The 27,822-nt window shown below is 43.3% G+C and overlaps 3 protein-coding genes across 5 annotated transcripts; 1 reads left to right on the top strand and 2 right to left on the bottom strand.

Annotated features, from left to right (window-relative positions):
• Positions 1-2,523: 2,523 nt before the first annotated feature.
• LOC101776323 (protein PGR) lies at positions 2,524-7,496 on the bottom strand. Its single transcript, XM_004961941.4, has 4 exons — positions 7,089-7,496; positions 6,090-6,312; positions 3,485-3,733; positions 2,524-2,980 (listed from the first exon to the last, which is right to left on the bottom strand). The coding sequence occupies exons 1-4, from the start codon at positions 7,367-7,369 to the stop codon at positions 2,849-2,851; spliced, it is 885 nt and encodes a 294-aa protein (XP_004961998.1). The 5' UTR covers positions 7,370-7,496; the 3' UTR covers positions 2,524-2,848.
• A 5,621-nt stretch (positions 7,497-13,117) lies between these two features.
• Positions 13,118-20,501, top strand: LOC101775374 (ankyrin repeat-containing protein At5g02620). 3 transcript variants are annotated; one of them, XM_004961938.3, is made up of 3 exons: positions 13,148-13,971; positions 18,887-19,419; positions 19,516-20,501. In XM_004961938.3, exons 1-3 carry the CDS (start codon positions 13,329-13,331, stop codon positions 20,245-20,247), a joined length of 1,908 nt encoding a protein of 635 aa, XP_004961995.1. In that variant the 5' UTR covers positions 13,148-13,328; the 3' UTR covers positions 20,248-20,501. The 3 variants fall into 3 exon arrangements, with proteins under 3 accessions (XP_004961997.1, XP_004961996.1, XP_004961995.1); XM_004961940.3 differs by lacking the exon at positions 19,516-20,501 and having other exon boundaries at positions 13,118-13,971; positions 18,852-19,020; XM_004961939.4 differs by lacking the exon at positions 19,516-20,501 and having other exon boundaries at positions 13,120-13,971; positions 19,152-19,285.
• A 4,053-nt stretch (positions 20,502-24,554) lies between these two features.
• Positions 24,555-27,468, bottom strand: LOC101774964 (dnaJ protein homolog 1). Its single transcript, XM_004961937.4, has 3 exons — positions 26,930-27,468; positions 26,437-26,816; positions 24,555-25,205 (listed from the first exon to the last, which is right to left on the bottom strand). Exons 1-3 carry the CDS (start codon positions 27,113-27,115, stop codon positions 24,755-24,757), a joined length of 1,017 nt encoding a protein of 338 aa, XP_004961994.1. The 5' UTR covers positions 27,116-27,468; the 3' UTR covers positions 24,555-24,754.
• Between the last annotated feature and the right edge of the window lie 354 nt (positions 27,469-27,822).

Below are 27,822 nucleotides of genomic sequence, written 5' to 3'. Positions count from 1 at the left end.
ACAAAAGCCGGGAGTCTTTTCCGAGACAAAACTAAGAACTATCCCAAGCCGAAATTCAGGTAATCTGGAATGGAAAACATTTCACTTGCGTACATTCTACATAGGTGATCGATTTCCTGTGCACACTTATGCTATAGCAGGCAAGGCTAATGCTACCCGCAAGTTTATGGAAATATGCAATTTGGTGACCGAAGAAGGGATTTCGATGCGTCCCTCCGACTGGATTACATTGTTGTAAAATAAGACCTCCTATGAGTAATATAAGAAACAAAAAAAGACTCGTAGTGAGTTGAGCTACGCTCAGGTGGTAAAGTTCTTTGTAGTAAAATCTGTTTATTTGAGTTTAAGTCATTGACGTGCTCACATTTTTAGGAATTCATTACAGAATTTGATGGATGCTATGCTTTCAGTGGCAGGTGGCATGTGCCATTTGACAACAAGACGCGTGTGGTAACTTTGCTAATCCTAAGATTTGCTAGCTAAATCTTTCGAAGATGCTTACAGGGTAAGATTACGTGCGTGTATTCATAGGGGGTGCCAGTATGCTTGTGTGTTTGTGAAAGTGTGCATCTTTACTGCATTTTGCAAAATAAGAACTCTTTGTGCTAGTTCAAGTGGATTCTTATCGAACCTTTCCTCCAAGAAGAGGGAGCCACCCTTTGTACAAAAGTTCTGTTATTGCAATAAAAAGATGAAGAAGAGAGCCTCATATTATGTCTTGTCTACTTTTCTGCTTGCATTTTCGTGCTTATCGTGAGAAGCATGAGCGCTAATGATATTTCATAATATAATGATGAGCTTGTTTTCCAATTTGACATAATTAGCATGTGTCATCTAGGTCTCCGAATTGAACTACTACTAGCAAAATTGGATCTCTGAACTTTATAATTGCCCTGTTTCAGTTCAAAATATCACTAATTAGTACTGTGTTGAGGGCAATAAAAATATAAAGAAGAGAGCTCCATCTGCATTGTGTCTTGTCTACTTTTTTACTTGCATTTTTGTGCTTGTCATCAGAATTATGAGAGGAAGAAGATCCAACTGCTAATGATGTGTTTCACAATAATGGCGAGCTTGTTTTCCATTTTGACATAATCAGCATGCGTCCTTGAACTTCTTAATTGCCCCATTTGAATTCAAAATATCACTAATTAGGATACGCATGCCTGTCGTTGAGGGATGACATGACATGAGAGTCATACAGTATTTTCTCATTGGTCACCATGTTTGACCGCACAGTACATGTTTGGTGGAGCCCCTAGAGTAGCTTCCAATAGCTATGCTAAATCGTATTTTAGAAAGAATCACTCCTAGGTTGATTACATAAAATGATTCTCTGAAATGAAATAAAATGGTGGGAGCCGAAAAAGTAACTTCAGCTAATTTGTTGCCTTGTATGAAATAAAATTAGTGCCTATTTGATAGAGTTCATGTTTCTAATTCTTATTTAATCTGATTCTCTAATAAAGTGATTATGTGGCTGTTTTTTTTTATAATTCTCTAGGATAAACTCTATGCATGGATTGCTCTATACGGAAAGTAAATAAGAAGCTAGGTTTTTTCGCTCCCAGCATCTTAATTTATTTCAGAAAATCACTTCTTTTTTTTCGAATAGTTCAGAAAATCACTTCTAGGAGTGACTCAATAAATCATTGTTTAGGAGGTGAATTAGAGTGAGACTCCTGTTTCCAATTCTCTAGAGAAAGTGATTATGTGATTATTCTATAATGATTCTGTAGTTTATGGTTCATGTTTTCGATTCTCTATGTGCAGTGGTTCTATGATTGTTCTTTAATAATTCTCTAGGATAGATTTATTTATGAACTGATTCCATATGGAAACTAAATTCTATTTTTTCAACTCTCAAGTCTCAACATCTTGATTCATTTTATAAAATCACTTCATAGAATCAGCCTAGGAGTGCAAGAGTTCTCACTGCGCCTGAGAGGTTCTGTGGGAGGTGTGCCAAACATGTCCTCATCTCCTCCAATTATCCTAAGAATCACTTTATGTATATAATCACTTCTCTTAAAGAACTAGAAGGAATAGCTCTACCAAACAAGCCCTAGTGATAAGTTGGAAAATTATGTGACATGGATGGTACACAGATAGATCAACACTCGTTAAAAGGTTTGGACCTCATTGAACCATTTAGTAGTATAGAGACCCATATAAGCATTAATTGTTCACAGAACCCGAACAAGTTTATATTTTAAAGACCGCCAGTGCACTTTAGTCTCTTTAATACTCCCTCCATCCTAAAACAACGTATAATTTGGAACGGAGGGAGTATATAATTTAATTCATGCAGGAATTTAGAAGAACTCCCACATTCTAGGCGAGGCATGAAGCTGTGGGGAAACCCTAAACTAATCCAAAACTGCATTGGTTTCTGCCAAAACATTGCCACACTCCTAGAAGCTTCAGAAATTAAGTACAAATGCAACTAGAGTACCTTATGTGGAATGGGAACATACCTATAAAAAAACATCCACTGGGTCAAAGTAGAGGCGAACACCTGTGTGCCACAAAAATTCTATCAAAATACATAGAAGTTGCAAATTGTTCCAGTGTCATGCAAGGAAAGGGTGCAATACATTGCTCTGTTCAAGATTATCTATGTCTAGTTTCATGATTATACAGACATGTATGCTTACATAACCAACACCTTTCAACTCATACTAGCATTCAAACCAAGTTTTGCTCCAAGTCATCAAGGCGAACAGATTTTGCCATCAAGCAGCCCTATGTGGCTAGGTATACTCATGTCACTATTATTCTGAGACCCTTTGTGTTTGTAAATGAGAACGAAGATCAGAAACAAGTGAAGAAACTTCACAAATCATTTTTAAAAGATGTAAATGCACACAAAAGCTGTAAGTATAGTTGTTAGTAGGATAGATACTGCATTAATAGCATCATTGTCAAGGACAGTCATCCCAGAAATCTTTGTAACAGTAGGACCACTTTTGCTGACGACCTACAAAGGAGGAAAAAAGAAATTATAACATTATTATCGGATGGAAGTTGCAAGATAATATTTTGCTAAAAATTTCACTAAATTCCAAACTAAATCAAACTTGTTAACATTTTACGGCAAAGGACCCTGTTTGCAGAAACATCAAATCCTGGCCTTCTACGCAACTAGTTTATATTTTGAAACATCCAATGATCCAAATGTACTTGTTATGATCCTTACAAATAACAGAACTGTTACCACTTAACAAACCTACCGAAGAAGTCCTATATGATATTCTACTTTGAACAAGGTAATAAAATGAATAAATGTTTTTGTGTCCTTTGCAGTTATCACTGACTCAACATACTTCAGGTGTCCTAAAGCAGAAGAAGATTTCACAACTGATAAGTACTATCACAATGAACTAATGACCTCTAGATGCAATCTTCAATGAAAAAGCATGGCTTTTACAGACCATCTTTTTCCCCAATAGCATATTACAAAGGTGGCACAGCAAAAGTGTACCTTCTTCCGAACACTGCAGTATCCACTGAACTGAAGTGTAGCTCCCAGCAATGAATCAATTAGACTTCCAAGCAAACCAGCCGCAGCAGAGATGGGTAGTACTAGGAGCTGCTGGAGGGCCACATCAAAAGAACATTCAGCTGTCAACAGTCCAACAATAATGAATGTGAGACCAATGAGCAGGCCTCCTCCGGTAGCAGCAAGAAGTCCTTGTAAGGTCACTCCACCATTTGTACCCTTCCTGACATGCTAATAAGTAATACTTTTATCAGCTCACAGGTAAACACCACAAAAGACTAATATACATTTGGGGAATACCCTACTCCCTTTGACTACAAATGTAAGTCATATTAACCTTCTCAATTCTTTAGTAGATGTAAGCCATCCAAGAAATTCTCGGCACCTTTTTCTTTCTTTCTTCCTTCATTGCCCAAGATAATTAATGCTACCACCGTCTGTATAAATAACCCATCTTTCCCAATGTAGTACAAATGAAGGGCAACAAAGTCATTTGATCTACTTTCTTAATCCTTGTACACAAATCTAAAGTGACTTACATTTGGAATCAAATGGAGTAAAAATATAAAAAATTGGAAAATGAAACAGGAATATTCTGTGTGCTGACACAAACAATGGTAGTAGTCACAATCTATTGCATGGTGTAGGTAACATAGACATGACAAACATCCAACAACAAAGCCTTTCAGTCCCAAGGAAGAAGGCATATCATCCAACAATAGGCATCATGGTTTTTAAAGCGTTAAGGCGAGGCGAGGCAAGCCACCACTGCCTTATCGCCTAGGCGATGCCTAGGTGGGATAAGGCGGGCTAAGGCGACACCTTAGGTGAGGCGAGCCACCACCACCTTGTTGCCTAGGCGACGCCTTAAGGACGCCTTAAAAACACTGATAGGCATATGGCTAGAAACCTTGTTGCAACTTTTTTCCCTTGCTCATCTGATGTAAATAACGTTTTTTGCTCTTTAATATATAACCAGTAGGGGCGCGGCCCCTTTTGTTCCATAAAAAACATCTTCATCAATGTCCCCGTCTCTCTGTAGCATTGATCCCAAATATTGAAAGGTACACTTCTTGGAAACTACTTAACCTTCCAAAGTAACATCTCCATCCTCATGTGAGTCACATCTCATATATTCAGTTTTAGTTCTAACGAGTCTAAAAGCTTTGGACTCTAGAGCAATGTTTTAAATAGTTTAGCCTCTGGAGAAGCTCCAGGGCTAGGATAGTCACCGTTTAGCGCTAAACTATATTATCCGCTAATAGCCGCTATTAGCCGGCTAAAAAAGCTAAATGACCCCTCATTTAGCTTATAGCCCGCTAATAGCAGCTCCTGACTCATGAGGAAGACAAGCAAGTTTCAACAATATTTCCCAGCCAGAAGTTTCTACAATATTTCCCAGCTGGAAGTTTCTAGTGTTTTTCCTTCTACCATTGTATTGCTCTTGCTTGTTTCGTTTGTATTGCAGTCAATGATGTGTGATAATTCAGAACCGAGATAGAGTATAATCCACTAAATTATGAGTTTTAACATGCATTTTTGTTAAACCGCTAAATGGGGCTATCTGAGGCTATAGCTGGCTATAGCTTTTTTAGCCTCTGAAAAACCCAGCCGCTAAAGGGCTTAGCCCTCTATTTAAAACATTGCTCTAGAGTCTCCAGTCCCGCCACTCTCCAGTTTCCTATTTAGTCCCGTACGGCTTTCATCAACTAGCACAACATCGTCCGCGAAAAGCATACACCAAGGGATATCCCCTTGTACGTCTTCCGTGAACTCATCCATCACCAAGGCAAATAGATAAAGGCTCAAAGCTGACCCTTGATGAATATCAGATATTTAAATATTCATCTATTCTACTTTGTACTCTTGTTAAATGTTAATGCTCATCTGTTCTACTTTGTACTCTTGTTTCCCTTTGCTAATGAATACCAGATATGCTTTGGAAAAAAATCATATGTCCTAGTACTATATTAGACACAATTTTCCAAAAACACAGTGAGACGGTACCTTACTGCCCTTAGGCCTCAAATTCATCTTCTTTACAGAACAGTATATTGGAATTAGTAATATATTCTATGTTTGGACGTCCAACCCACTAGAACACACACAGCTTACAGCCTTACAGCTTAAAATCACGAAAGTGGACAAGGTCTGTGGTTTTCAATTCCATGTTTGTACATTTGGAGAAAGGTTTCACATTATTGCTTAGGAAAGCTACACATTGTGCATCAATACTGTATTAGGCCAGGTAGGCATATTGTATGCTTTCCTGATGAGAATGTGATAAATCTTATTGATTTGCCTACTGTGTTGACTCAGTTCTTATGTTAGTTCAATACCACGAACAGTATGGATGTGGCCAGATGGGTATCAATACCATGACCTTATACATTTCAGATCATTTGACTGGAACCTAAATGTGTTGGCATTGTCCAGTCAAATTGGCTAAGGGCAGATTAGGAAAAGTAGCCTAATCTTGCAGCCTGGTCAAACATATAGAGAATTACATATAAAATCATGACTGAAGAGAACATATGGACCCCATCAGTAACTCAGTATCTCCTATTGCATGGAAAAGAACACTTACCTTCAGAGTTGTAATAAGCCGTGGTTGTTCATTACTAAGCACACCAATTTCAGACGACCAAGTATCTCCATTGCAGCAACAGTAGTGGCCAATAATACCACCCATAATACCAGTTATAATCTTTGAGCCATTTGAGTCCAAGCACTGATCTTGCCCTCCAGTTATTATTTCAAATATCACAACTAGTATAGTGGCAATTGTGCTATTTGCTAGTACTTGGATCCTGTAAGATGTAAAGCGAATAATAAGAAACAACAGAAAATTTAAGTTGACAAAACAGCAGCTGCTGTGAATTGTGATATATCTTTGATGGTGTGTGATGACATCCACAAGATATTTTTTGGGCATCTTCTGTGTATATATTTTTTGAACTGAGCAAAGACTATTATCACTTTGAGTATAGTTCCAAGGAAAAAGATTAAGTAACACATAATAAAATCTGATGTAATTGCATCAAAGCATTTAAACATGTAAGAATTTTAGGGAATTTCCCTTGAATTTATAACACTTTGACTTTGGTTGGAACCGCAATTGCTGTTCCACTGTATGCAAGCTGACAGCAGCATGAAAGTGGTAACTCTGAATAAAGACCTGCACACAACTGAGAGAAGGCATATACATGGTAACCATGTGAGACGCATTTCCAATCATTAGGTTCCTTTTTTTCCTTTCATTTTGCTAGACGTGGTAAGGCCAATCTTGAGCAGTGCTTAATCAACTGTTAATTTATTATAAACTGGTATATAGTTCACCAATTTGTGGTTGCATCTTTATATCTCTCAGTTGAACACTGAACATTCTTTCTTTTTCCTAGCATCATTCACTAAATACTTAGAATTTCTACAGCAATTATTCTGAGAACGTACACGGAAATGGTGGCACAGACAGAGAAGGGATCTGTCTGAGTTGTGAAATGTCAAAGCCTAGCTCAAGTGTTCAACAGACAGTAGATTTTTTTGGTGGGATTCGCTGCTCCACAAAACAGAGAGCGTTGCTTACCAGTTGCGTTGACCGCCCTCCTTAAACTCCTCCTCGACACGGCGCTTGCGGTCCTCCCCGATCTTGGTGAGCTTGGACGAGGATAAGAAGAAGGCCAGCAGCACCGCGCCGTACCTGTAGCCGCAGGCGATGTGGACCGCCATGACGACGAAGCCGGCGATCCCGCCCGAGGCGTCCAGGGAGCGCCGGCGGACCGCGCGCGCTGCGATGGCGGCCGCCAGCAACACGCCGACGGCCGACCGGACTACGAGGGAGGAGGAGAAGGCGGCAGGGATCACCATGGCGTGGACGCCCGGTGCCGCGCGGGGTCAGCACTCAGCTGCAGTCTGCGACCGGACCACGAGGAGCCGCCGGTGGAGCGAATTTTGGGGGAGTTGGGATTGTGACTTGTGAGTTGGGATTATCGAAGGGCAAAAATGGCGTTCACGCCACGTGCCATAGAAAACCATGCTTTATTTCCCAATCAAACAGGTATGCAAATATAAATTCTGGATAAGAATACTCTTACCTCTTTAGAGCAACATTTCAACGACAATACCTGAGCATGATAGGAAACATTTCGGCTCGGCAGCATAGCAGGGAAATATTTTCAACGGCATAACAGATTGATTTTTAAAAGCATTTCACCATAAAATAGGTCCAAATTAAAGAAGCAAGTCCAACAAAACAAAATAGCATGTTTCAGCCATATTAGGCTATCTAGTACAGTGCCAGATCCATATATCACAGGACCATGGTTTGGACAACAACATTACAGGGGCGTTTGGCAGCACTCCACCTCACAAAAACCAGCTTCATTCCACCAACTCCACACTTTTCCAGCTCCACTCCACCAACTCCGAAAAAATATGGAGTTACTGTATGTGTTTGGCAGATTGTAGTGCTCCAGCTCGAGAAATATGAGGATTTGGTGTGCATTATCTATTATACCGTTGTGTTGTGGGACCCACGCGTCATTGTCTATTGGAGTTCTCCCCGCGGGCAGCAAGGCGCGCCCCCTTCCCTTCCATGCTCGATCCTGGTCAATGATGCTAGCGTCGGTCTCTACAGCGAGGTCCCGCGACCTGTAGCCCCGACGCCAGCGAACCCGCTGCTGACCCCGCGCCGGCCGCCACCCCGGTCCCGCTGTCAAAGCCGCCACCGGCGACGCCTCCCCCTGTCATGACGCCACCTCCCTCCACGTAGCCGCCGCCCACACCACCCGCGGTGCTCCCACCCACCGAGGTGCCTCCGCCGACGGCCACGCCCCCGGTCGAGGCGCCCACGATGCTGCCCCTCATGATGCCCGCGCCTGTGACCGAGGCGCCCATGACGCTGCTGCCGGCCGAGGCACCGTCCAAGGGCAAGAACAAGCACAAGAGGAAGAGGAAGCAGCACGGCAAGAAGGAGGCCCTCGCGGAGGCAGCCACTGATCTCAAGGACGTGCCTGGCCCTGCGCCGTCGGTGTTCGACGTGGTAATGCACGGATCATGACACGGCATGGGGTGCACAGATGCTGGCAGCCATTTTCGCCGGAGATTGGGGCCGGCGGCACCTAATCCACAGGCGACGGCGCTAGCTCGAGGAGGAGGCGACGGGAGGATGGCGTTTTGTTTTATTTCGTAAATCGGTATGTTGTGTAATGAGTGGCAAAGGTGGGTAAATAACCCCGAACTCTACGAGAAAGTCTGAAACTGATGTTTTTGGAGCACTCCCTGAGTTACTCAAGGAAAAACGTGGATCTGACACCTAGCTCCACATTTTTTTTTTGAACTAGACGTGTTTGGTAGGAAGTTTTGTGGAGTTGGTGGAGTGGAGCTGTTTTTTGTGGAGTAGAGTGCTGCCAAACACCCCCTATAAGAATATGATACCAAATGGCCTAAGCTTTTTTTGGATTTCTTAGATCTGACAACCTTCAACTTCTTTAACTTTCACTTATCATGGACAGGATCCGGAGATAGAGTAAGACATTGAACAGGTTCTACAAGTCCCAGCATCCTCTTATGGCTGCAAATGTATATAGAGTTGTGTCAAATAAATAGAGTCGATAAGCATGTAGGCATAAAGATTGAATGTGCAATACCTTCTTGTGAGAGTGCTTGGTGTAGAAACAGAGATGATGGCTCTAGTTGGTGTAGATGATTCAAATTTTAGCAACTTCCTTGACATACTATAAATGTAGAAACATGCAAAATTAATTACTGCGGTTTTAACAAGACAATGGTTCAAGAAATTGCAAGACCTTATCACAAGGCTTGGTGTAGAAACAAAGCTGATTTCTCTATATGGTGTAGCACTCTAAATGGTTCATATGTGAGATATGCGCAATTTAAGTGAAATTTTTGTAAAGTTTGAGTTGAAAGCTTACAATGGGTCAGCAAATGATAGTTGTTCATGTGGTGGTTCAGTAGCACTGGATGGCACTATTGTGCTATTTTTCTTGCCTCTATTTCTCTTAGGTTTTGGAGCGGCAGGTTGTGGTGCATCATAATCATAAACATGTTCGTTGCATGTTTTTTTCCATATGCTCAAGTTTTCGACACCTTTTGCATGTTGCAATTCTCTTCCCAAAGCCCACTTCGACCCTTTTGCAGTTGATTTGGACCTTCTCTCCTTTGGTCTCCTTGTTGCCTTTTCAGAAGTGGAGACCACAACTTAACTTGAACCCATGATTAACTTGAGGTCACTGTTTACTACTCCCTTCGTCCTAAAATACTATTTATTTTAATTTTTTTAGGTACATAACTTTTTCTATATATCTAGACATAGTATATACCTAGATGCATATCAAAAGCTACGAATAGTAATTTGGGACAAAGGGAGTATCTGCCATTGGCTTCGCGGATTTTTCATAGGCTCTCTTGAACTTTGCCATAGAATAGTAGTCATGAATGTAGTCTTCAATATTAACTTGAACTAAGATTATAATACAAAGTGCATGTGTACATGGCAGACCAGTAACTTACCAGCGCCTACATGTGCACTTTCTCGCCTGAAGATCAATAGTACACCTCCAATAAAATAGATCCCTTGTAACACCTTCAATTTTACCTAACATTTCACCTTCTTTACCATCATCTTCGTGTGAGTACCTCCACATATATTTCAGCCCCCTGCTCCTTGCATTGAGGGCCTTCATCACATTGGGCAGTATCTTATCTTAAGCTTCTAGTAAATTTTCTTCTCAAGAACATTTTCTCCACACATAACTATTTGATCCTATCCATAAGATCAACTACATGCAGGGATTTCTCATGCTTAATCCAGGTGTTGAATGTTTCAGCTTTATGCACTCTTTATGCTCAACCCATTTCTGAAGACTTGAGTATCAACTAAATCAATTCCTTTGCCTGCACTTGTTGAGATCACTAGGCCTGAAGGTGATCTAATAGCTTGATGAAGTCTACTGAAAAATCATGGCCAATTTTCAGTTGTCTCTGATCCAAACACACCATAACACACTGGAAATATCTAATTATGCCCATCAATAGCAGTGGCAGATGCAAGCCAACTCTTCCATTTCCCAGTCAAATGGGTGGAGTCCACACCAAGAAAAGGCCTACAACCATTTAGAAAACCATCCGATTCACACAAGCTTTCAAGACAACAAACATTCCGGTAAATCCCTTCTTCTTCCCAACTTGCTCAAATTCTATATCCACCAAGTTTCCAGGATTGGTCTTCTCCATCTCAGCCTTGAAACTAAAAATGTGCTCAAAGCTTTCATCCCACTTCCCTTTGAGTTGTTACAAAGCCATATTTCTTCCATCCCACACTACCTAATATGACAACTTCAGGTGATACTATTTTTTCAATCTTTTCTGCAGTGCTTTTGCCCCAATTGTAGGGTACTTTGCAATCTAATTAAGAATATTATCCCTAACCCAACGATTAGTTGCCATGCTGTTCTTCTCAACTATTCATGTGCCTTGACAAGTGTGTGGATTAGGTATCTTCTTTGGGCCTGTTCGCTTCAGCTTATAAGCCAGCTGAAAAGCCGAAACAGCTGATTTATTGTGAGAGAAAAATACTGTTTGGTGGCTGATAAGCCGGCTGAATAAGCTGAAGCGAACAGGCCCTTTATCCAGAGAAAATAAAATAAAATAATAAGTATAAATCATTATAGAAAAATGCACATTCTCATAAAAATTAATGCAAGTTCATCTGTACCTCCAAGTTCTTCCATCTTGCAATTGTAAAGCATGTATCCACCACTTGCAGCGTGCATCTTTGCAATACCCTCTATACCTTATTGAATCAGAATAGGGAGCTGCAATTTCATATTCACCCTTTATTGCATATTGCCTAATAGCCTCCGTAAAAGTATCACCATCCCCAAAAGTTATACCAACTGCTATTGTTGGATTCTCTAAATCAATTGCATGGATAAATGTCTCACAACCCAATGCATCATCCATGACTAAGTCATCCTCCAAGCCAACACACTCTACATTACTCCAAGCAATATGTACATAATCAGATGAATCAGAAAGTAAAGGTTTGAAATGATCCTCATCATCCAAAACAACATACTCTACATCATCGCCCACCCAAGGCACTTCAACATTGTTTTGAGCTGGAGGCTCTACAAGAGATGGTACAATTTCAAGTGAAGGCTGTGCAATTTGGTTGGTTGCTTCCCTGAAACACACAAGGCATGCTCTGTTGCCGTCCAATTTCTTCAATGGAATCAGAATCATCCTTTTTCATAACAAACACTTGCAATGAGAGCCTTCTTATCTCCCAATACATGTCAATCGCCAATTTCTGGTCAGAATCAATCTCTTCATAGATATGTTTCATTTTATCCCAATAGGTGACATGCAACTTGTGTCAAAACTCTAGCTTACTTTCTGCGACAATTCCAACTAGCGAATCATTCCAATTTGTGCTATCCCTGTCTAAAATACATGGAATATTACAAGGATCACAATACATACGACTGCCATCATCACTCAGTTTCACATAAGCACCTACACGCATAGCAATCCTGTAGGCCGAATCAGCATCCATCCTACACAGACATGGCACAAATTGGAGTGGAATAAACACACAATAAGCTTTACTACATTTGTAAATACGAGCCCAAGTTAGCACTAACCCTAGGAGAATTGGAAGAACACTTACCCACGGGAACCCTGAAACATAAGCCTAATCCTACAGGAAAAATAGAAGCAAAAAAAAAATCAAACCAACGAGCTAGAAGAATTGATTATAAAGGACTACAAAACAAGTATTTATAATGAAAGGACATATATGGATAGAAATAGGCTTGACAAGAAGTTGATTGTTGAGCCAAGGATATAGTTATGTCCTTATATGGGATATCTAATATTTTACCATCCTTGCGAGTAGCATGGTTGCGAATGCTCTTACATATTTTGCCGATGTGCCACCGTGGGGGCCGAGCAGCGGCTTACTGGTAAGTGGTAATCAACCTTCTACCCTTCTTCCTAATTTCCTCTACTTTTCTTCTCAATGGGGATTAAGACCGGCACTGCTGGTAATCAACCTTCTACCCTTCTTCCTAATTTCCTCTACTTTTCCTCTCAATGGGGATTGGGTGCTTGGGCCTTTCGTCGACAAGACTAAGTGAAGGCACAGGTGTATTCTGAAAGCTTGTGGCTCGTGCCTGCAGTTGAGTTGACTCAGCTGTCCGTGTGTTGCACGAGATGACATTATATTTCACCGAATCCTGATCCATCCAGGCATCCACTATCAGAAAACAAGCTCGTATAGGCCGATTAAGCGAGGGAATAATGTGGTCCCGCTGTTGCTTTCTTTTTGTTTGGCGTAGATAAACGCCACATGTCACGTGTTCACATTTTGTCTGCTGCTTCGCAGTTTTGTGGCCTCCCAATGCTCATCCGTTAGGTCGTCCGGGCCATGGCCCGCGTAGACAACGCTGTAGATGAGCAGCAGCAGCTAGCTGTAGATTTTTCGGCCAGAGGCGCTTACCAAGTAGTCAAGCCTCTTCGTTGTAAAGTCGGCCACTTGCACGGCTCGGCGCCACTGCTGCTGAATATTGTAGTTATACAAACCTTGATTAATATAGTTTTAACTTCGCTGCTCGGTCCAAAACTACTCCCTAAACCAGATAGATTACATGGTTATATTTACTGTGCAGCAGCCAGCAACGCTGGAGGAGGTTGCTAGGAAGTTTCGTTTGCACCCAGGGCCCTGTGTATAGGATCGGACTAGTCGAGGACAGAACGTTTAGCTGTGTGTTCATGCGTCTCGCTGTGTGTTCAGCCGAGATACATGGCAGCAAGAAGAGAGACCCCACACACAATGAAACCCAGATTGCTCAAAGCCGTTGCCACAGGCGACCTAGGCCTGCTGGAACAAGCTCTAGGCTTGAAGCCCTCACCGGCGACAGCTGAGCAGGGCGACCTGAGCTGCCTAGATGGCGTCACGGCAGGGGGCGGCTCGGCGCTCCACGTCGCCGCCAGCCGCGGGCACCTGGAGCTCGTCAAGATGGTCTGCGCTCAGGCCCCCTCGCTCATCAGGAGAAGGAACCATCTGGGCGACACAGCTCTGATCTGCGCCGCGAGGGCTGGCCACGCGGATGTGGCCGACTACCTCGCGGCGCGTGCTGTGGAGGAGAACGAGGACGGGAACCCCACGCTGAGGGCGACGAACTCGGGCGGGGAGACTGCGATGCACGAGGCGGTCAGGAATGGCCATGCCCTCGTCCTGGAGAAGCTCATGTCCAGGGATAGCGGCCTGGCCGGAGTGGTCGATGGGGATGGTGTATCCCCGCTTTACTTGGCGGTTGCATCCAACCGGGCTGACATGGTCCGAGTCCTGATTAGGGAATCTCCCGACGGCGTGAAATCATCGGCGAGCTTCTCGGGGCCAGATGGGCAGACTGCATTGCATGCTGCGGTCTACGTCAGCAGAGGTAACTTCAAAACTTTCCATTGGAGCCATGGGCTTTGTGGTTCGTGCATACAAAAGCTAGTGCCCCATTTTCTGACAAAACATATTCTGTAAAAAAATAATCAAATTTACTATCTTTATTAAGCTAGTCTCTTCTTGGGACGGTCAGATCTGCATGAGAGCCAACTGAGATTGTTTAGTTGGATGATCCTGTTCTAATGAACAAAAATAACACTAACTGTTGACGAAAAGAGGTCCACTTACAACTAGAGAATCTTAAATAGAAAATATATTTTTTACGTATTACAAAATAGAAAAGGAAAAAAGAGGATGTGGGAAAAGAAAATGGGCTCTAAATACTACTGAACTCTTAGGTTCTTTCTTTCTTCTTGTCTTGAATACGTAGGAAGACTGCATATCATTTAATAAATAGTAGAAGAAAAAATTGTACAAGACGAAGGCTTACAAAATATTACAACTTATGCACCATAGAATTTAGGAATGATATGAAAGGAAAACTAGAGAAAGGAAACAACCACCTAGAACTTAATCCCAAGAACAGAACCCGCACTACTATAGAAAGCGGTATAACCGCCGGCCCCAAACCGGCCCATCGTATCCAATTCGGCAGTGATGGGTATCCCATCACCGCTGGTTCTGAAACCGGTAGTGATGCCGGATAAAAAAAATAAAATAGATTCCCGGCCCCGTGTCCCGCCAACCGCCGTGCCTTGTCCGCGCCCACGACCCGCCGGCCACCCCTCGTCCCAGCCGACTGCCGCTCCTCGTCCCAGGAGAGGGGCAACAGAGGGAAGGAGGAAGAGGAGGAGGAGGAGGAGAGAGAGAGAGAGATGCACCTGGGATCTCGTCACCGCCGCACCTCGCCACGCCGCGCCTCGCTGCATCCCACTAGCTGCCGCCGCCGCACCTTGCCCCGCCGCCACTCCTCGCCTCAGGCACGAGGTGAGGGGCAAGCGGAGGGGGGAGGAGAGGGGAGGTCGGGGAGGGAGAAGGAGAGGGTCCGTGGTGGTGGAGGGAGGGAGGAGAGGTAGAGGGGCCGGTGGAGGGAAGGGAGAGGGAGGGGTCATCAGCAGTGGAGGGGAGGGAGAGGGAGGGGTCGTCGCCGGCCGCTGGGGAGAGGTCGGGAAAGATGGAGGGAGAGGAGAAGAGGATAAGACGGGAAGAGAGGGAGGCGATGCGGGAGGGGGGGAGAGGGCACTGGACGCACACGATAGGGGGGCGGACTCAACTAGATTAGATAAATATTTCGGGTTCGTCTCCCCCTTCACCGCCAGTTTGTTATACAAGCCGGCGGTGATAGTATCACGCGGGCTCGTAATACAAACCGGTGGTGATGGTATATTTCATTGCCGGTTTGACGTCCCATAGCTTCATTTGCTGTAGAATCGCTATATCACTACTGGTTTACCTAAAACCGGCAGTGATAGATCGTCTTGGATAGCAAATTCTGTAGTAGTGCCAGAGGCTGAAGCTCCTTGGCTCTAGTGGCACATCATAAGGTGGGCTCCTCCTTGACCGGCCACACAAATTTGTTCGCTTTTGGAGAGACAACATTAGAGACACAATGCAATCATTCGATGCTTCCAACATTCCCACGAAACAAGGATGCCTCCGTAGCAAATCATTGGATGTTAACTATCTACTTACTTGATGGAGAAACTCTGCCAGCTAGAGAAACATGTAGTTTTAGAGTTGGGTGGAATCCTCTTGAGCCCGTCCTATTGAAGAATAATGAACCAAACTTTCTAAGAAACAATGCAAGAGACAAGAATTTGTATTTTGGTGCACAAGGATCCGTGATTAAAAACATTAAATGCTAAAGGAAGATATAGATTTCAAGATCACTTAAAAACCTACGAGACCTACAAAGATTTAGAGATTTGGATCCCATTTGAGGTGTTTAAGATATTCAAGCAAAAAGGCCCAAGTTAACCAATGTTCAAGCTTATTGAAAATTCTTGATCTTCCTATACCCCAATCCTCCATATATGAAGGTAAAATAAGTAACTAGATTCAAGAATGTATATATTTTGCTTAGCATTTAGTGCCTATGCTGGTTTAGGATTGCATTTGAAAATTAGAAAGTACATGCAATTCCTAGGTTAATTAGGTTTTCATACGGTACGTTGGTTGTGTGTTAACTCTCACCCATGAACAATCTAGACACACTACTAAGAAAGTTGTACTGATTTTGCATTCTTTATCCTCTGATTTTCCTTTTCACATGTTGCCCTTTATTTTCTGGATTTTACCTATCCTAGAATTAACATGTACTTGGTAAGAATGGAACCTAAGGAGCAAAACTTTGTATCAATAGAGATATAAATATATATAAAAGTTGTTGTGCACGTCTTGATAAGCTTGTATATTTCTATATATGGTAGAGCCTTTAGGTTTTTAAAGGGCCTAATTCACACTACTTGTTATCACTTCTTATAAGGCCTCTAGGTGAAACCTCTAGGTGAAGCCACCTAGGATCCTAGGTGGACACTCTAGAAAAAGAGAGAAATTCTAGAAATTCTCACAAAAAGCAAAACATCTGGCCATCAATCGGTAGACTCAAATTATCATAGCCATTGGTACGCCATTATGAAAATAGGCTAAAGTAACCCCTAAATCTATATCTAAATTACCCACCTCTACCATTTTATAAAATAAACTAAGTAACCCCTTAATCTTCATACAAATTATCCACTTATGCCATTATAAATAATATTTAAAATAACCCCCTACATTTGAAACTAAATTGCCCACCACTAATACTTAAAAAATAACTTAAAGTAACCCTTAAATTTACATCTATATTACCCATATATGCCATTATTAAAAATAACATGAGGTAACCCTACATTTTAATACAAATCACCTTAATTAAAATATACACCAATATATAATTGTAAATTGTCCATGTCTTACACTATTGATATATGATATATAATTAAGGTATATAGGCATGATGTGTGTCACCATTTAAAAAGATATAGAGGAGGTGATGAGAATATAGATTTCTATGTTAAAATTATAGCTTAAACTTAAAGTCCATTAAATAAATTCAAGCGCATACCTGTGATGCAAAGTGAAAAACTAAGGATTATAAATGTGGATAAAAATGTTATGTCGTAATTACTAACCAAAATCCATCACAATCAGATGAAGATTATAAGTATATATCTATATAGGTATTGTATTCGAATATTTAATAAATGAGAAGTAGCTCAAGGTAACAGTCTTGTAGCAATGTGACCTTTTTTCATTGGAGACTCAACATTAGTTCTCATGAAACATGCCAGAAAAAAGACAAATCCTAAAAGTTCTCACAAAAATCAGAAACATTAAATATTAATTCTGTAAACTCTAATAACCATAGTCATTGGTCCATTATATTTTCTTAAAAGTTATCCACCGCTATCATTAAGAAAAATATTCTAAAATAAATACTAAATATATATCTAAATTACCGAGCTATACCATTATAAAAAATAATCTAAAGTAACCTCATAATTTTCATCCAATTTACTCATGCATATCATTATAGAAGCATAACTTTAAATACCATTCTAAATTTGTATCTAAGTTACCCTTATTACAGATAACCTAACATAAACACCTAAATCTTAATCTAATTATCTTCATGTGCATCATACAGAAATGTCCAAAAGTAAACTAATATATGATTCTAAATTACCTATTTATGTCATTTCTAATATAGAAATACAAAGTTAAGGTATATCGGCATGATGAGTGTCACCATGTAGACCATTTATACATGAATGTGCGGAAGTGATGAAAAATATTGATTTTTGTGCTAAACACAATGTATGGAGGTGCGATTCATAATGAAAAAAGTGTGAATACGGATGAAAAAGTGTATAGAATAATTCAATCACAACTTGGAAAGATGAGTAATATGTTGAAGTATTGAAAAAAAATGAGAGAGTAGTAGGTAAACAAATTTGATTATTAGTGAGAAATTTAATTACTAAATAATTTTTAAATACAATATCTTCTAAAAATATTGGCCAGTGCGGGAGCACGGGTTGATAGACTAGTGTGCTTAATTAGTGGCTGTTTGGATCACACAGATTAGAAGTAAGTTTCCATAGACAAGTTTAGATGCTTGCGATGTCTAGGAAAATTGGTTGAGTTTTTAATCAATTAGTATTTGTTTTACAGATTACTTCGCTTGGGCCACGTCAATTAAACAAACTTTTGCATATATGTAGTGCACCATTACATTGCACCAGATCTTCTTCCCTTCATTTTATTGAATCTAATCGGCATTAGCAAAACAGTAGCAGATCAAGATATTTTTTTTATCATGTATCTAAGAGGAAAATGGCAGAAAAAAATTAACAGGAGATACTGGAGTTGTATTCTGAAAATTAGGTAGAAGTGATTTTTTATAAGGCTCAATATTCGGGGTTCAGCAAAAAGAAAAGACAGGTCTTTTGTTATTCCCATTTTATGCTGTCTAGCCAAACAGAGTTTTAGGTGGTAAGGCCCAAATCTGATTTAGATAATAAATTTAATTTTGATAAAACTTGATATCCAAACAGCCCTTAAGGGTTTGGTTCTATGCACTGTGAGACTTGACTTGAGGAAGAAACATGCGCAACATTAAAACCAGACACTATGGAATAAAATGCACAAAAAGAAAATCTGGCATTGCATTGATTCTTCAACTACGATCCGTCCAACTCATCCAAAATTTTGGTCCCAAGCTTAGAGCTCATGGAAAACATAATATTTAGCACAAATAAAATCAGCATGTTCTGTGTTCCAGTGACCACTTTAGACCATTGTAATTGAAGATGCCTTATGTAGACATGTGTTGTATCCACACATTAGTTCCAACTCCTTTGTTCTATTTTTTGTGGGCAGTTGAATTTTGTCAAATGTTAATTCTCTGGCAATAGGTGAATCCCTGCAACGTTGGGAACAAACACTTGCCAGCAAGGTCTACAATTATGGAAGAACTGCCCGTCACCATGGGACACTATTGGCTCAAAAACTTGAACCTGTGGAACTTCTATTGAGCAATAACAGCTCCCTTGCATACATTCAAGATAATGAGGGTCTATTTCCTATCCACATTGCCGCTATAATGGGCAACGTTAATATTGTCCGCAAATTCATTGAAATATGCCTGGACTATGATGAGTTGCTTGACAACAAACGCAGAAATATCCTACACTGCGCCGTTGAACATGGAAGGGTGATGTTGGTTCGGCACATATGTGGAAACCCAAAGTTCTTGAGGATGATGAATGCGAGGGATGGCGAAGGAAACACACCGCTACATCTGTCTGTAAAGCATGGGCAGGCAATGATCTTCTTCTTTCTTATGGTGGATCCTAGGGTGAATCTTGCCATTATGAACAACGAGGGATCAACACCTCTAGATGTTGCCTCGAATAAGATACAAAGTGATGATACATTATTGTCATCGGTAAGTTCCTCCATCGTGCATTCTGCTCTTTCAACATTTTATTTTGAAGAGGATTTCTAGGTTATAAACTCTTTTCTATTTCCCTTTGTCGTATAGTTGACGGACACTTCCATCATCATATGCTTAAATCTTTGTGGTGCCTACGGCAGCCCCTGCCACCTGGCTAAAAAATTGAAAGATAATCGGTGCTCGAAAGAAAAGAAGGAATCAAGCATTTACGCTAATGTGTCCCGGAACATGTTCAACAACTCTATATTTATTGGATTCAGTTCAGCACTCGCTGCTGCTTCTACACCACCTGGGGGTTACATTGCAGAAGGCGCGGATGCTGGTAAGCCAGTACACGGAGGGAGAACTTCTTTCTGGATATTCATGTTTGCAAACATCATGTCGTTCTTTCTCTCGATACCAACGATATCTCTGTTTGTATTTACCAGACAAACAAGAGATCACCGGTTTTATCTTATTTTGTCTGCGACATTGTTTTTTGGAGCAGTTCTGTCCATGCTAATCACATCTGTGATGTCTGTATGGCTAACATTTGACCCTGAGAACAGGTGGGGCGAATATATTTTCGATCGGCTGGTGTCAGCTGATTTAGCAGTTGCTATAGTTCTACAGGTTGCCACGCTGTTGTGGACGAGCAAACACCGCTGGCAGGACATTTCTAAAGTAATAGTTCAAGCTATCCTGCTAATTCATGTGGTTCGAGCTTCAATCGGCACCGTGCAGCCCCTAGTTAAAAGCGTACTGGCTGGTCAACAAGAACCCTGCAGCTCGACTGGGTGTGTGATCCAAGATGATGCGGTTTTCTTATACCCTACTTGAGGTTCGTGAACTCTCTCTGCAGATCTGTGGAATTGTTCAGGGCATTTGGCTTTTATCAGCTAGAGTTGTTCTGTTAGTCAGTAAGATCTCTTCAACAATATCAGCTGTATAAGTGCTCTCGAACTGCTGCCAGACACCATGCCAAAGCTGTAGTTTGATACTGTAGTTTCTTTGTAACAGATTTTGTTTTTCAACAATAGTATTGAAATCATCTGATAGTGTGCAATGGATGCAAGGTTTTGTGTTTTCTTTTTCATGGCAGCGAAGCTGGGCTGTCAAGTTTGAATGTTTGATGATGTGTGCGTACTGAATCTCAGAGAATAAGGCACAGATACGGTGTAAAGTTTCCACTGCCTGTGCTGATCCGCACGCTGACTTGCTAGTGGAGCGTACAAGAACTCCTGATCTCCCGCGCACAAGTTGGAGGAATAGAGGCATTTTGCAGCAGTTTCTATATATATATCTTTGAGATGATGCTGATTTCTATTTGAACTTATTCCTCGTCTCCACTCTCCAGTTCCTTTCGATTCGTCCAACAACAAGATCAGATCACGTTACCGAGTCCAGTTGCTCAATTCCATCAAGATGGCAGCTGAGTAGCTGACCCTGTCCCTGTCCGGCTGCACCGAACAGAGCATGCTGCGTTGCAGGCTTGCAGGTTGCACTGTTGCAGCAGCAACGCTGCAACAGCTGTCTGCGTGAGTCGTGAGCAAGCAAAATGAGCACGTGCTAATGATACGCCACCAAAAATAAAAGGGGTGCATCTACAGTTGAATTCCTCAGCGGCCCAGCATGTTAGCCGAAAAGGACACCTGCACTGCAAGCCTGAATCACACTCTGTTTTGATTTGTCTGTCCGACTCGAAATGCTCACGCCCTCCGCTGGAAACCCGTCCGAACAGAACACCTAGTCCTATGTGTGTACATATGCCTACCAACCGATCTCAGACGTGCTACCATACACGATCTAAGTCTCACAACCAGTCACAGATTCCTAGTCGCCGACATGGGAAACCTCTGCTCCTCCGGTTGCAAGGCAGACAAGAAGGCCAAGGCCAAGAAGCCAAAGCCGACGCTGCCGCCAGCAGCAAAGCCCACTACGGAGACGATGACATCGGCGGCGACGGTGAAGCCAGCCTCCTCCGCAGCGGCGGTGGCGACGACCTGCTCCTACGGCCACAGGCAGATTTCAGTCTATCCTGCGATAGGACTCGGCGGAATGTCGATGGGTACGGGAGGGCGTTGGTAACATTTTAACTTGTTACTGTAATTTCCTAGCAGAATTCCTGCCATTTGTTTCTTCTTCAAGCTCTGTCACATCCTAAAAAAATTTCAAGACATGATTAAAAAGAATAAATAAATAATGATTTTCTCATAATTTTAAAAATTTTCCCAACATTTATTTTTCTTTACTGAAATTTAGTATAGGAAAAATAATTGTTTGTTTTTCAAAATTTAATAATATTGTTCTGTGTCTGTGCATTCATACCGATGCATCTTGGTTTTTTTAGTGCAAAAGATTTTAAAATGCATTCAGACGACAACCAGATTCTTCTGAAAATTTTCCAGCTTTTTCTGAAATTTAGTATCGTTTTCCTTGAGCTTAATCCAATTTTTGGATGGTCCAGGAGCTCCAAGTCTTATTTGGGTTCCTTGTGTCACAAATCATCTCCAAGAATTTTCCTAATTTTTTTGGAGTTTTTGAGTATTTCTCATGATTTAATTATGATTTCAGGATTTTCTGGAATTGTTTTCGAATCCGAAATTAATTCCTAAAATTAGAAAAAGGAGGAAAATAAATCCGGACTCCAACCCGGCCTATAAATACTTTCCGTGATCTTCTTGACGTCCTCTTTCCAACACCACAAACCGCACCTTATTTTAACAACCCTACCGTGATCTTCTTGACGTCCTCTTTCCAACACCACAAACCGCACCTTATTTTAACAACCCTACCTCTCGCAGTTCAACACCGAACATACAGATCTGCGGCGAGTTTTCCGGTGAAACTCCGGCGAGCAAATCCGGCGCAACCGTCAGTCCTCAGCCAAAGGTGAGCGCACCGACGCGTTCGTCTCTTCGTTCTCGTTCTGTTTTGTCGTTCATGCGTGAGATCGGACTTCGTTTCCAGCAAGTCCCTCTTCTCTCTCCTGTTTCTGTTCAACCATGGCCGACCTCCTCCCGAGCTCCCACATCCTGTGCGCCACCACGCCCGCACCGCCACCACGCCCGCACCGCCGCCTCGCCTCCGCGTCGCGCCGCCGCAGCCACCTTGCGCCGCCGCCCACCACCCACGCACCCTGCAGGCCGCCGCCACTCGCCTGTGCGCCACCCCCGCGGCCGCCTAGCATCACCGCCGCCCCCACTTCCTAGCGCCGCCACCCGGCCCGGCCCGGCAGCTAACGTCGGAAGCTCGGAACAGCTGCACAGGCTGATTCAATCGAAGGTTGAAGATGACGCCATCTTTTGCATGTTTAGCCCTTGAAGAAAAAGGAAATCCGGATCTTGTGAGTTTTGCGAGAAAGCCCTCACAAAAGTTAGATTCTCACGATCCAGTCCATATTTAATGCTTTTGCGCGTTAGCCCTCGAGTTGCTTGATAAAATTAAGTTTAGGTCTCTCGATTTCTTGTAACGGTCTCTGGAAGCTTAGTTTTCTCGCAGATAGGCCTTTGCAGTTTATTTTGTGCGTATCTTTTGCGTTCCGTTTTTAGCGTTCTTTACGTTCACGAGTTTGTTTCGACGCATAGAAGAGTTTTGTAAGCTTGTTTTCTTCTATTTATATGGATTGGTGTAGTTTTTTAATTTAATTATTTTGTTTGCTTGTATGTACGTGTTCTAGATGTTGTCTTGGATGATTGATGCGAGTAGGACAAACGTACTTCGAGGACATTCAAGAGCAAGAGTTGAAGATATTTCTGAGTAGCAACACTACTTATAGAAAGGCAAGTGTGTCCTTATGCTTTTGTCTCAATAACTTTATTAATCACTATTGCATATGCTTGCATTTAATTTGATGGGTCCTATTAAAGTTTGCCTAGTTTTTATGATTATTTCTTGTCAACCTGGGTTTATCTTTCTGTTGGGTAGCTCATGCTTATTGCTTTACTTGGGTTATGGTGGTTCTAATGAACTCAATAATTAAATTTATTTTATTTATATTATACCTTTCACTAATACAAGATCACAATACTTAATTGGAATATGGAGAACCACCCAGGAAAACAGTGCAACCACAAGATGGTCTTGGCTAATTAATTAGAAACCTTAGTATGGGGTAATCTTACTCGAAAGAATCAAGAGGGGCACTGAGTCGTCGTATAACCCGGTCCTCTTGGGAAAGGAGCTTGGCTAAGACCCTATACCCACTAGAGAGGTTTATGCGCGCCAGACACCGAAACCTTAGCGGGTTATCACTGACTGGGGAATCTTTGTAAAGGCCTCGTAGCGTCCTTATGCAATCACACCTCGGAAGTGTGTTATGGTGCCTAGCTAGCACTGTATGGTTGGGTCTAAGGTTCTTTTGAACTTTTACACGACTTGTGGGTAAAGATGTGCAACCTCTGCAGAGTGTAAAACTGATTGATCAGCCGTGCTCACAGTTAAGATCGACCTGTACCCTCACATGATTAATATACTTGAAGATAGACTTAAATTGTGGTTATGGTTGTGCCATATGCTTATGGCTTATGTTTATGTTAAATGTAGGTTGGTATATACTATACCTTAGAAATCAGGTGCTAATAAAATTTGATAAACTAAAAATGCTTAATGTAGTCAACCATTCAGCCTTTCATTATTTAAGCCTTGCATTCATATTTTCTCCATACTTGCTGAGTACGACATGTGTTCACCCTTGCGATAACCAACATTGCTCAGAAGAAGCTGCTATGAAGTTGTTGTGAAGATGGTCTAAGTGCTAGGCGTACGCAACCCCGGTCGATTGCCTGTGAAGTTTGGAGCTTTTGTTTTCAGGATTAAACTTAAATCTCTGATATACTCTCTTATTCCTTTACGTGATTCTGTTACTGTTATTCACTTATAATGTTACTATGTGTTAAACTAATGTTACTATGTGTTAAACTAGATCCTGATAGCCCTTGGTTTCTTTGTAAAACTAGGTGTGACAGAAGTGGTACGGTTGGTTTTGTCCGGTTCAAATGAACTACGAGTTATCCATTTCATCCGGTGCATACATAGTTTTTTTGTGCGACTAATATGGACTAATGGATAAGCAAAATTTCCGTCACTTGCTACGGAGTAAGGTCCCGTTCATGTAAACGCTTAATAAGAAACAAAACCAAAGATCGTCATCTCTAGCTCGTGCAAGTTGCAACCGTGCATATTCTGCATAAAAACAAAACCTCTAACATATGTACAAGGACATCGATCTTCATGTGCTCTAGAGTCCTTTTCTCTAAGTAGTAATATCAACACAAGCGTAACAAAATTTTACAATTGCAAGAAGTCGCCACATAACAACACACCGTTCTCCGATGCCCAGCAAACTTCAGGCGCAGCCTCTCAGGATCTCGGCGAGCCCCTTCCGCTGCTCGTCGGTGAGGTCCTCGGGGAACACGACCTCGAACTTCACCATGAGGTCCCCGCGCGCGCCCTTCTCCCCGCCGGCGACGGGCATTCCGCCGCCCTTGACGACCTTGACGTACCCGGGGCAGATGACCTCGTCCCGGAACGCGTACCGGAACCTGTCGCCGCAGAGCAGCCTGAAGGAGAGCTGCCACCCCGTGAGCGCGCTCACCAGCGGCACCCGCGCCCGGAGCACCAGGTCGTCGCCGAGCCGCTTGAACCGCTTGTGCTTCCTCTCCGACACGACGAACACGGCGTCGCCCGTCAGGCAGCCCGGCCGCTCGTCGCCGGCGCCCTCCATCGTCACCGCGGAGCCTTTCCTCATCCCGGGCCTCACACGGATGGTCTGCGTTACCTCCTTCTTGGTGATCAGTCTGTCATCAGAAAAATGTACGAGGTTGGTCGGTCAGTCGCGTGAAATCTGATAAGCATGGCAAGCCGTCAGTCGAATCAGTGGCGCAAGCAGCTAGTGAGGGAAGTGCGGCGTCACTGTATGTAGCCGCGTATCCCTGCTCGATCGGCCGGCATCCTCACATGCAACCAGGCAGCATGCGTTACACACCACCTAATGGCCCAGAAGGACCACATGTGAATTGTGATGCAGAGCAAGCGGAATGTTTTTGTTGATAAATATGGCATGTGAGACTGGCTGGATAAACTAATAAGCCCGGAGCCTGAAAGGTTGTACCGAATGTACTGCTTCAGTGCCTTCCTTATTGTGGAGAACTGATTTTGTTCCATAAAGGACACCACCTTATTCAGCATAAAGTGGACTTGCTGTCAAAAGTAACAGCTCTGACCTCTGATTGCATAGTTATGTACAGAGATTCTTCTTGTTGATATGAAAGTACGTGCGGGATTAAGGGGTGTTTGGATCTTTAGTCCGGACTAATATTTATGTCACATCAAATATTTGGAGGCTAATTAGAGGACTAAAATGAGCTAATTATAAAACTAATTACACTTGAGATGAATCTATTAAGCCTAATTAATCCATCATTAGCACATGTTTACTGTAGCACCACATTGTCAAATCACGTACTAATTAGGCTTAATAGATTCGTCTCGCAAATTAGCCTCCATCTGTGCAATTAATTTTATAATTAGTTTATGTTTAATACTCCTAATTAGTATTTAAATATTCGATGTGATAGGAATTTTAGAAGCTCCTAAAGAACCAACCAAATCCTAAGTTTCAACCAATTACTTAGCTTTATTATACGTGCATAGGTGACACAAGTAGACAAGTAACAATAAAAGTGAGAAAAGAAAAGCTTCGTTAACTATGCAGCTACAATGCTGACTGAACACAAAACGTGTGATGTTCTGAATTATGCAGAGCTATGCGTGTTTGCAGAGTTGTTGTGGGAAATACTTCTCAGGTGATATTGTCGTGAAGGGTGCGATGCAAATATCTTCAAGAAAACGATATGCTGATTCAATTTCTCCGAAGAACACCGCCAAAAAGACTGTTGTCAGAAGTTAAATGGCGACGATGTTGCCAGAAGCGAGTTAAAAAGGACTGCACAGTCGCACAGACACGGGTGTCTCTATTCGCCGTACGGCTCTAGGCGTCACCTATCGTAGGCGAGCGCGACGGCTTACCCGTTCTTGGTGACGACGTCGCGGGTGTACCTGACCTCCTTCCTGCACCCGGTGCAGAGCTCCTCGAGGGTGCACTCCACCCTGCGCTCCAGCGGCGGCGCCTTGCGCACCACGTAGCTGGAGAACTCGGCGAACGCGCGCCGGCCGCCGCCCCCGACGTTGCTGCAGGCGCTGTACACCTTCGCCTTGGCCGCCGGCTCCTCCCGCGCCAGCGTGCAGGGGGGCGCGGCCCCGGGCTTCTCGCCCCGCGCCGCTCTCACCACCGCAGTGGCGACGTTCTCGCCGCCGCAGCCGCAGAGGTCCTTCTCGGCGGGCCTACTCCTCCCGCCGCCTTCGCGCGCGGCGAACACCGCCCTGTTCTCCTGCTGGTCCAGCAGCGCCTGCGAACGCCGGGAACGCTACACAATCAGCACCGTGCATGCAATGCAACAAGATAGAATCATTCGCGTCATGAAGACATGAACACATCGAACTCTCGGCCATCGGCGGTCACCTTGTAGGCCTCGGTGATGGCCTTGAAGCGCGCCTCGGCCTCGGGCCTGGACTCCGGCGGGTGCTTGTCGGGGTGCCATTGGCGGGCCAGGGTCCTGTACGCCGCCCGGACGCCCTGCGGGGAGGCGTCCCTGGCGACGTGAAGGATCTCGTAGTAGAGCTCCGGCGGCTTGTTCTTGTTCCACATTATTGGCCTCCCGGTACGCCTCGGTGCTCGCGCGAGAGGCCGAGAAAGGAACGGAGGAACGGACAGCTGAGAGCGAGCGAGTGCGAGAGGATTCAGGAGGGTGCAGTAACCTGTCGGTCGCAGCTATAAACGGGGGCGGCGTGCGGCGAGGAGGTAGTGGAAGAGAGATCGTGGCGGCTTTGTAGGGGATGGGCGCTTCAGTGCTTGGACTGCAGGAAGAGGCCGGGAAGAGAAAGAGATCGAGCGCGACGGGGGCCGGCCGCCGGCTCGCTCAGCGGTTGGTGCGAGGTAGTACAAGTGGCTTGTCCTCGGTACGACGTGTAGGCCAGGGAGCCACGAGGGACGACGACACGGATGATCTGCGTCCCTTGTCGGAACGTGCAGAGGGCGCGCGCCATTGCCATTGGCCATGCGCCAAGGTTATGAGGGAGATGGCGCGAGGGAGCAGGCCTGCAAATGTTCTTGGCAAGGATTGGTTGGGCGACATTAGTGTGGCGAGGTGTCGGACCTGCCATGCGTGCCGGAAATGGAGCAGTCCCCACTAGCTCCTTGTGGAATCCACGTCGATTGTCGCCATACAGATCTACTACTCGACCACTACAGGTTAAGGTCAGGCCACTCGGATCGAAATACTCCTCGTGGTCACTGGTCAGTCAAGTTAACCCCGTCCACGGGGTACACGCGCGTTTGCCTGCCAGCCGGAGCCC

The sequence above is a fragment of the Setaria italica genome, chromosome III, assembly GCF_000263155.2.
Source record: "Setaria italica strain Yugu1 chromosome III, Setaria_italica_v2.0, whole genome shotgun sequence".
Taxonomy (NCBI): domain Eukaryota; kingdom Viridiplantae; phylum Streptophyta; class Magnoliopsida; order Poales; family Poaceae; genus Setaria; species Setaria italica.
Note: the sequence above shows the minus strand (reverse complement) of the source record. Positions and strands in the feature narration are given on the sequence as shown.